Source organism: Tupaia chinensis, unplaced genomic scaffold (genome assembly GCF_000334495.1).
Source record: "Tupaia chinensis unplaced genomic scaffold, TupChi_1.0 Scaffold000105_1, whole genome shotgun sequence".
Taxonomy (NCBI): domain Eukaryota; kingdom Metazoa; phylum Chordata; class Mammalia; order Scandentia; family Tupaiidae; genus Tupaia; species Tupaia belangeri.
The window spans coordinates 217,285-228,399 of NW_006159569.1; the positions used below are offsets into that span (position 1 = coordinate 217,285).

At 36.9% G+C, this 11,115-nt stretch overlaps 1 protein-coding gene across 3 annotated transcripts in view; it reads left to right on the top strand.

Moving 5' to 3' along the window:
* The window catches only part of CDH11 (cadherin 11), a 201,234-nt gene extending 198,386 nt beyond the window's left edge, over window positions 1-2,848 (top strand). For all 3 annotated transcript variants that reach the window (XM_006143787.3, XM_027770043.1, XM_027770044.1), the window contains one exon: window positions 12-2,848. In XM_006143787.3, the coding sequence (XP_006143849.1) occupies window positions 12-508 (497 nt within the window). In that variant the 3' untranslated portion in view covers window positions 509-2,848. The remainder of the gene's footprint in view (window positions 1-11) is intronic.
* The last annotated feature ends 8,267 nt before the right edge of the window (window positions 2,849-11,115 follow it).

Consider the following 11,115-nt stretch of genomic DNA (forward strand, 5'->3'; position numbering starts at 1 on the left):
TTTCCCTGTAGTCATCGTGGTCTTGTTTGTGACCCTGAGAAGGCAAAAGAAAGAACCACTCATTGTCTTTGAAGAAGAAGATGTCCGTGAGAATATCATTACCTATGATGATGAAGGGGGTGGGGAGGAAGACACAGAAGCCTTTGATATTGCCACCCTCCAGAATCCTGATGGTATCAATGGATTTATTCCTCGCAAAGACATAAAACCTGAATATCAGTACATGCCTCGACCTGGGCTCCGGCCAGCGCCCAACAGCGTGGATGTGGATGACTTCATCAACACAAGAATACAGGAGGCAGATAATGACCCCACCGCCCCTCCCTATGACTCCATCCAAATCTATGGGTATGAGGGCAGGGGCTCGGTGGCTGGGTCCTTGAGCTCCTTAGAATCTGCTACCACTGAATCAGACTTGGACTATGACTATCTACAGAACTGGGGACCTCGATTTAAGAAATTAGCAGACTTGTATGGTTCCAAAGACACTTTTGATGACGATTCTTAACAATAACGATACAAATTTGGCCTTAAGAACTGTGTCTGGCGTTCTCAAGAATCTAGAAGATGTGTAAACAGGTATTTTTTTAAATCAAGGAAAGGCTCATTTAAAACAAGCAAAGTTTTACAGAGAGAATACGTTTAATAAAACTGCAAGGACATCAAAGTGGTAAATACTGTGAAGTACCTTTTCTCACAAAAGGCAAATACTGAAGTTGTTTATCAACTTCTCTAGAGAAAAACCACTTGGCATACAAAATATTTAAGTGAAGGAGAAGTCTATCGGTGAACTTACAATGAAGGGAAATCGTTTATGTGTTATGAACATCTAAGTCTTCTTTTTTTTTAATTTGTCAAAGAAGCTTCCACAAAATTAGAAGGACAACAGTTCTGAGCTGTAATTTCGCCTTAAACTATGGACACTCTCTATGTAGTGCATTTTTAAACTTGAAATATATAATATTCAGCCAGCTTAAACCCATACAATGTATGTACAATACAATGTACAATTATGTCTCTTGAGCATCAATCTTGTTACTGCTGATTCTTGTAAATCTTTTTGCTTCTACTTTCATCTTAAACTAATACGTGCCAGATATAACTGTCTTGTTTCAGTGAGAGACGCCCTATTTCTATGTCATTTTTAATGTATCTATTTGTACAATTTTAAAGTTCTTATTTTAGTATACATACAAATATCAGTATTCTGACATGTAAGAAAATGTTACAGCATCACACTTATATTTTATGAACATTGTACTGTTGCTTTAATATGAGCTTCTATATAAGAAGCAACCTTTGAAATAAAAAAAAGATTCTTTTTTAATTCTGGGTTTGATTCTTAACATTGGAAAGAAAATGAAATATTTCTAGTGATCCATTTATATTTCCAATTTAATTGTGATCTTTTAATAATCCTATTTATGATCCATTATAGTCTGTCTGCTGCTTTTATTGTTTATTTAAATCGAATATGTTTTACCAATGTTTTTTCAGACAAGATTCTGTAACATCATGTAAAGCTTTCTTTGTATATTCTCGGTGTTAGCCTCCACGCTTCTCTTCACACACATCTTCTAAAATGGAAGGATGTTAAAGATCTAGGTCAGTCTATGATTTTGCAAAATGTTATATAATATGCATTTATCTTGTATATCAGTAATTCAGTGGTTCGGAGAGATGACTCCCAGAGGAAATGAAACTACCAGAGCTCTAATGCTCAAGGTGTAGATGTTATGTCCCACACCGAACATTTGATGGTTGGGGACTGAAGTGTCAAGAATACAAACTTGGCCCAGCCTCTGATATTACTCTATTTTTGCCAGGCAATTGTGAGACTCTGATGGTTGAAACTTCTTATTTTTTCTCTTGTAATTTTGACTTACGGCATTTTAAGTTTTGATAAGAGAGCAGGCAATTCATTTAAAAAAAAAAGTATTTTTAGGACATGCTTTGGGCCATAAGCTCAGAATGAAGGCAGGGATCAGGTTGGATTCTGAGGGTCAATGCTGTTTGACCCATGAATATGCCTAGAATCGACTGCAGTCTCATCTAGTTTTGGGGGGATGGGGACTTAAGTGAAGGACAAGTCACCTGTGCAGTCGGGCCAAAGGTCAAAACGTAGCAATACTGGGGGAAAGACCACACAAAGTCAGGCTGGGCGTGCTTTGTCTCTTTCCCCCTAAACACAGGGCACATGCATTTTTCTTGGATTGCAGACAATTTTTAGATTATTTTTTTTCTTTATTGTGAAAGTTTGTTTCAAGCATTTCTTGATATCCTGTTACATACTATTTTTATGACTCAGTAAAAAATACATACAAAGAGAAATGTTTTTATGAAGCACTCCCTTCCATTTTACTTTGCATTTAAATCAAACTGGGCTGAACACTTCAATGGAATAAATTCTGTGGACAATGTCACTTTAGAATCTTCCATTTCAGTGAAGGATTGCACATTCTCAATACTTCCATAATTGCAGGTTGTGTTCATTTTTTATATAGGTTTTGTAATCCAAAGAATATTTTGCTAGATTTGCACAGATCTCCAATTGAATTTGAAATGAGGAAATAACTCAAAAAGAATATGAATAGCACTTAAACAAGCATACAGCTGTAAGTAACCCCATCACCATGGATGATCCTTTTTTTCTAGGAATGTATTTGAATTAGAGTTGACAACTGCATTTTTACATTTTTATGTTTAAGGTTTTTTTTAAAGGCTGTCGATTTTTGAGTAGTTAAAAATACTTGTTTTTCTTTTTCCTTTTTATCTTTACTTTTTTACTTTAAACCTCTGTTGTTTGTAGAACCCTCTTAGAAGCTTGAAAATAAAATGTCTTTCCCAACTAGTGGAGTCCTTTCTCATTTGGAACATATTTCCTTAAAAGCAATCTTAGTTTAAGTGGTCTGTCCTTATTTTGATATAATCACTACTTTATAACATCGATGTATCTAAAAGAAGGAATTGTGCTCTTTTTTTCTTGTCCTTGAGTAATGGGTATTGTTTATGTTAATTACACATTCATTTCTTTATTCATTTTGTCTTTATCAAAATCTTGCTTTGCAGACCCTGGGCTAGTCACTTAAGAATGCAGCATGGATATTGCTGTCTTCCTTAACATCTTGCAGTCCTCTCAGCCCTGTACTAAATATCCATCTTCTGGTTATGTAATCCTCTATTGACCTGTATTGCCACCTACCTCCTCAGACAATGCAACAGAATATTTCCTCTCAGGATGAAGGGATCAAAATAAATAAAAGATACAAGAAGACGATGGTCAGATGTTGAATGTGAGTGGAGGACATGCCAAGTGCAGCAATTCTGAATAGATCTTGTTTAGCTATTATCTCTTATAGGTCAGGATTGCTGCAAAATGATGGAAAAGATAAGACAGCAGACTATCTACCTCACCTGGGGAATGTATTAAAAATACACATTCATAGACCCTGTGTGTGTCAGGTGTGACCTGGTCAAAAGTATTTGAAATTGCTACTGGTTAATTGCGTGACATCCTTTACTCCTTTTTCTGAGGACAATGGAGGTGGGGGGGTGACAACCCAGTGACAAAGCGTGTCTGGCAGAGTGTTGGACAGATTAGGAGCATATAAACCTAGAGGCATTCTAGAAGGGTTTCTGTAAAGGTCAAAATGAGATATAATGAGGACCTAAAATAACTCAGTAAATTGGGGATGGAGAAGAGGAATGCCATTTCTGCTTCTGCCATCAGCCTGGTCTGGGCCATCATCTCTGACCTGAAAGACTGACCCAGCCTCTTGGTTGTTCTCTGCCTTCCAACTTCTTCACAGAAGAGCCAGAAGGATATTTTTAACACACAATTCAGATTACATGACTCCATAACTAAAACCTCCTTTTTGACTTTCTGAAGTCTTAAAATAAATTCTAATTTCTTTATTGCCTTACATGACCGAGGGCCCTGGAAACCACTCCAATTGTATCTTGCTTGGTTCTCCATTCAGTGCACAATGCTCTAGCCATGCAGACATCTTTCAGTTCTTCATAAAATCTGAACATGTCTCTTTTTTTCCATTGAAAGTAGGATACCCTTTGTTGATTCCTTTGCACTGACTACAACTATTTAAACCTATTTTTATTTTTTAGCTTTTTATATGTGTTCTTGTGGGTCTGACCGCCCCACCAGAATGTTAGCTCCCAGAGGGCATCAGTTCTTGTTTTCTCATTTATGGTTTTAGGCCCAGTTCTTTACTGCCCTAAAATGGTGCAATGTGAACAAATATTTATTGAATGAAACAAAGAATCCCGATAAGGCAGATTCATCAGTATTTGATGACTGATTAGAGATTGCCAGTGTGATTTTGAGTTTCCTTATCTGAGAAGTTCAATCAGTTGTTATCTTCATGCCTGGGATTGTGAATCTAAAAAGAGAAGTGGATTTTCTGAGAAAGAAGTTGAATTAAGTTTAGAAAAGAATTTACGTCAGAAGTGTTTGTATGACAGCTAGATGGAACTGTCAAATAGGTCATCAGAAGTAGGGATCTGCAGCAAGCTCACTACAGAAGCACAGTAGAAGTACGGATTAGGGCATGTGGAACAGCCATCATCAAGTAGAAGTTGGAACCTGAGTGACTGTACTTCTTCTATTTGGATTTTCACTGTTTTTTCCCAACCCTGAAGGAGTATTTTAATGATGAAATCCCTTTGGTGCTGGAGAGTAATGCTGATTATATTTTTATTAATAAAGATAATGAGTAAGCATAAACCTTATCCCTGTAGGTCAAATGGTTTCAAAACAAGAAGAGAATATTAATTCATTCACTAACTTTTCTCTTTAAATAGTGAGCTTTTTTGAGCTCGTGCTATATGGGAGTCATGGACCATACCTGTGACACATTCTGTTCCTATGAGAAGACAGTCTGTGATAACATCCTTACCTTACACTGAGGGACATTGCAAACCAGAGAAACTAAACGTGTCTCCAAAGCACATGCAGGAAGTGATGTCAAAGCTAGATGGGAAAGAATCCCAGTTCTCTCACTTTGGTTATGGGAGTTATCCACCCTCACCTTACACTGAAGGACATTTCAGACCAGAGAAACTAAACATGTCTCCAAAGAACACACAGGAAACGATAACAAAGCTAGATGGGAAGGAATCTCATTTTTCCTACCTTGATCGTAAGACTTATCCTTTAAACTTAAGTTAAAGAAGTCAATGGTAATGACTATTCTTTTTAATTAATGACTTAGCTGAGACACTGGCAATGAGAACTTGGAAGGTTCTGGAAGCTCCCCAGCATGCAGATGTGCTCAGTGTATTACTTTTAACAACTATGTGCCATGTAGCTTGACGATGGGATGTAGTCGTAACTCTGAAGGTTCAGTCTACCTTCATGTCCAAAATGATATGTGGGACAGAATCATGAATTGTTCCGCTGGGGTTTACATCTTTCTACACTGTATTTTAAAAATCAAATACTAAATAAACCACTTGGGCATTTTCTAGCTGTTTGTATTATGTTTCATAGAGAATTTTGATATTTTATGCTCTTCATGGAATTAAAAATATGTTAAAAAAATTAAAAGTCAATGTCTGGAGCCTCTGTCAGGTCTCAATAGTTTGGAAGCAAGGCTTGAATTTCTACTTTGCAACCTAGCTCATATAATCATTTTCATGCTCAAAAGCTGTCGTCTTCTGAAATGAAACTTGTTTATTCCTAGTGACTTAAATATGATTATATTGTTGTCACTTTCTTTTTTTTTTTTTCTTGAGAGGTTTGTGCTATAGGGCGCATGTGCTCGCCAGACAGACAGAGAGACAGAAAGCAAGAAATCACCCCCCCGGGGATGGCCACATCGCAATCCCTTCTCCTCCATTCTCCTCTCGGGATCTTGGTCACGCACACACACACACCTGGCGTGAGTTTTAAGTCACTGGGTCCGGGACGCAAACCACAGTCGACTACATGGGAGTCCAGTGACATAGCCATTACGCTAACTGCTGGTCCCAATATATTGTTGTCACTTTCAAAGAATAATAGCCAACACTTGATCATCTCTCACTGGTTCACAAAGACAGCATTGGCCTAAGATTCAGGTTGTGCAGAGCTCAGATATTAGCTCAAGAGTGAAAATACTGGTTGTCGGAATAGTCATGCCATATTTTCTATGTATTTCTATATAAAAATGTGTTATGACTTTTCTGGCTACCAGTAACATATTCTACAAACACTCCTGTGTGTAAAGCCTGAATCCAACACTTAACTAGCTGTGTGACTTTCGATAGGTATCTTGACCTCTTTGAACTTCATTTTACACAAATGTACAATGAAAATAGCAATTCTTACATTGCTAGCAGTGGTAATAAATCAGTTCACATTTCTAGAGCCACTCAGGCAGGAAAAACACTAGAAGGTAGCAATTATATTGTTAGTATTGCTATTATTTTTCCAATCCTAAGCTCAAGAACAATGGAAGGAGAAAATATACCACTTCAGGCTTTCTGTTTCCTCTGACTAGCTTCTTCAGAGATCAAGTCACTCTCTCATCTCCCTCTCTCTTGAACCAACTACAGATTACAGATATTTTAACACATAGTAGTTTAGTTTAGGCATAGCACTGATTGACAATTTTCCCAACTTCGAAATTTGTTTAAATATTTATATAATAATAATTATCTAGTCAATGAATTCACTATGTTTGGCTACAATATGTAGTATAATACTACATATTAAGCAAAAGGCCAAAATCCTTTTAAGTGTTTTTTTTTTCAAAAAACAAATAAATTCACACAATTTTGAATTAAATAGAAGCTATATATCCAATGGTATTGGAAATTCAGATGAGCTTGTCAAGAATTGCATAAGCTTTGACATTTCCAATATAAGAAATTTTGTGTTTGATGTATTTTTGCTCATCTGTTCAAATAACGGTACTCCTTTTTTGAGAGACACTAGTTCTCTCTGAAAATATTTGGATTTGAAGTCATATGATCTTACTTGAATACTACTTTTTAACATAACAATTCTAGTAGGTTAAGTTGAAACACAATTTTTATATTATTTAGCACTCAGGAAATTGGAATTAATTTTACGCTCTGGTAATGCCCCCTACCTCAAAACCTGACTGGGATGTGAAAAAAAAAATAGTAATTAGAATATAAATTTCTAATTACTTTTTGTTATTACTGAGTAAAAGGGGGTCAGTTTAATAACAGTGAGTTAGCAAACTAGTCCAGGACTTCTACAATTACAAATGGTCTCCCAACATGTACCCAACTCTCACTTTTTATAAAAGTTAGTTTATTTTCATGAGGCAGAGAGAGAAGGAGAGAGAAGCAACCCCAGTGAGTTAGTTAATTTTCATGAGACACAGAGAACGAGAAGCACCCTTAATGGAGTCTCATATGGTATTCCTCACCCCAGCCTGCCCAAGCAGCCATGATGTTTGGGTCCATCTGGGAACCAAACTCCAATCTTCCATATGCTCTCCAGTATTGCTGAGCGCTGTGCTACTGGTGTGCCTTTTTAAAAACAAAACGTTAAACCTCTAGCACAAAACTGGTGCTGAGTAAATATTGGGGCAGGAATACAGGAATGGATGGTTAAGAAAAATAAACTCTTCACTTTATGTTCTGTGTAAGCACTCTAAGTTACTAGAAATGTATAAGTGAGAATTTATCTGGGTACTTTCCCTCCCTCCCGTCCACCCATTATACTGTTTTTAATTTGGATTAGACATGATCAGATATCCTACTTGGTTATTCATCTAGCACATACTGAGATCAAAAGGGACCCCAACACACTGAGCCAATCACTGAAGTGGCATCAGATAATCATATGACTCACTAGTCCTGAAAAAATCATGACTGTGCGTCTCATTTTCTTTATACAACAAGATATTAGTAATTAGAAAAAAACAGTAATTAGAAATATAATTTTGTAATCTCTGTCTGTCATGAGTCCAAGAACTCTAGAAAAGATTAATTGAAAATAGAAAAATTAAATTAAATATAAAACTTGCTGAATAAGAAAAACAATTTATTGTGGTTGTTTTGCTGTTAGTTGAGCTTTTCACTACCGCAAACCAGATCTTTCTTGCATCTGTGAATGATTCTGAAGACAACCTCAGATCCAAGTGTCAAGGGACCCTTTGCCTTCTCTTTGAAGACTTTGATCCAGCAGCCTTAGGGTAGGCTTTAAACTTTTTACAGAAGATGGATATTGCAACTTTGTTGTGTAAGGATTATGACCCCAGGGATGCTTCCAACTTCACCTCCCAACTTTACTACATTCTTATTATTCACTAGCATGAAAATAGTGGTCACTGGAAGGTCTGGACTATGAGAAACCTAGATCCCTGTAGTCCACTGTTTCCCAAGTTTGAAAGTACATTTCTGTATCTCTGCTGGTTCAAGAAATAGTTTTAAGTGACATTGAATAAACATACATTTTTAAAGAAAGAAACCATTGAGTAAATCATGTGCACACAGTTCTCTCTGTGTTTGGAATCCACTTCCACCTCAATTGGCCCTTTTTCTGATCATTCAATTTAAGCAGCCTCCCAATTCCTGTCTGCCATGTTGCTCTTCGATCATTCTCTATAAAGTATGTATCTCACTTTCTGATATTTCTCTTTTTAGTGCTTTATTTTTTATATTTAGTCAACCTATGTCTTTTCTAAAATGCAAATTTGTGGTTATATGTCTAGGCACCATAAAAATCTTTTTTTTTTTAATGAAGATTAAAACCTCTATTGAACGTCTTCAGCAGAAATTAAGTTTAGCAAGGATTTTAAAAAGTGGTTTCCTTTCCATAAATTTATTTGTGCAATTTCCTACCATGCTACATGAATGTTTCTACTCATAGCCATAATTCAATGTTTTCTTTTAAAAATATATTTGCTTAGATAAAAAGGTTAGCTATTCAAAAATAAGTATACAGTAAATGAATAGTATGTCTATTACTGAACTATGCTGGTAGGAAAGAAGCATGATGTTGAATCTAGAAATGCCCTGGAAATTTAGATGACACCAATGTTGCCCAACTAGTCCTTTTATGGACAGGAAACTGAAGTTCTAGAAGGTAAACCAACATGATTCAGGATGTAAAGACCCAAGAAAATTATCTAGAAATAAAACATATATCTTCTACTTATGATCTCTCAGTTCTAGGACACCTGAATTCCAAAGAGATTTATCAGGCATTGAGTTGAGTCAGTTCAGATTTTTTTTTTAATTTAATTTAATTTATTTTTTGTTCGCTAGAGGGCCCACGCAGAGAGAGACAGAAAGGCGGGGGGGAGGAGGGGAAAGCACCCGCTTTGTGGAATGGTTCCACTGCAGTTCTTCCTCCTCCATCTCTTCCTTCTTTCAGGATTTTGGCATATATACACAGGTGCCCAATGTTTTTTTCTCAAGTTATCATATCCAGGACTTGAACCATGCAGTCAATCTTGTGGAATCTGACTGCCTAACCACCAGGTCATGGAGCTGGCTCAAGTCAGTTCTTTCAAACAAGTATTGTTTGTTTTCTCTTCTTAGATACAGGCATGTTTTTTCTCTGATAGCTAACTCGTTCTACCTAAATGTCGTTCTTCAGAAAGGTCTCCATTGGCCCTCTTAGGGCCCAGAAATAAATACCCCAAAGACAGGCACTCTTACATGCCATTCTTTGCCTACACTGGGCCTGCCAAAGAATAAAACAATTGCCTGCTGCCCCTTCTCTGAAGTTTTGTCAACTCATACTATATGAAGACAGATTGAGGAGTGTCAACACACCTGGGAAGATTGTATCATGAGCTGTTACCCACAGCCCAGACCCACCCAGCTCTCAGACAGAATTATTTACTCATCTTTATCTGAATACTAAAGACCATTTTATATCACTAAAATTTATGTTTTCCAAAATTGCCTGTATTCACATGTTCTTCTTTCCTATGAAGATGTTTAGGCCACAGCCATCTGGACCTTCTTTTAGTTCATATTTTGTATAGTTCCCACATACGAACATATACATTAAAATAAATCCATACGCCTCTTATTTTACTAATGTGCAGATTGCTAGTGATTCTCAGCCAACCTCAGAGGGGGAATTCCTTCCTCTCTACAACTACTTTATATAAAATAACACAAAAAAAAGACTCTTCTAGCCCCTTATCTCATGTAGATTATGTTTCTTTCACTGAAGTTACTTTTCTACTTTTCACTATAATTGCTGTCTATGTGTTTGTTTTTTGCTTGCATGCACACACACGCACAGACACCTCTCCCACATACGATAATGAAAATTACATGAGGACAGTGGCTTTGTGTTGTATATCTAGAGCCTAGCACAGTGTCTGGCATATGCTAGAGAACCAATAAACAATCGTTGGAACCAATGAGTGAAGAACAATAAGCTTTATCAACACTAGGCTTTTAATTTATAGTTTTGAGTGAGACTTGTTAAACATTTTGTTTTATTTCTCTTCGTTAGGAATAATGATATTGTTAATCAGGTGAGAATCAGAGAGAATATAGTGTAATTGTATTCTTTCCTAGAGTACAGGCATTTCAGAGCCTGAAGGCCAGTTATTGATCAGTAACTGCTAACCTCTTACCAGGGTCTTCCTCTAGCTTTTTCAGGATCTAAAACATTAAAGCATCAAAAAACTAGGTGTCTAGGGGGGCAGCAGATGGCATAGTGGTTAAGGCATTGGACTCCCATGTGGTCGACCATGGTTTGAGCCCTGGGTACAGAAACTTGAAACACTCTGGGCATGTGTGCATGCATGCCCAAAATCCTAAGAAAAGAATGGAGGAGAAGAGATTGTGGGGTGACCACAGTTACCCCTGCAGAGTAATTTCTCATTTTCTGTCTCTCTGTCTCTCCAGGAAGCACACATACCCCGTAGCAAAAAAAATCTCTAGAAACAAACAAAACAAAACTAAGGCATCCTCTCTGCTATAGAACAGCCTTGAAATGAAGGAAATATGGACTGAGGTAAGTTACATGAAGAGCTCTTCAAGACATTTTGGCTCAGAACCCCAGTGTTTAAATCAAAGAATGCTTCCAATAATTCCCATTCTAATGACCCATAAGGATGTTAAGGGAGTTTCTAGTTATTGTGATGATTAACTGGAGAGTTGGTAGAAAGG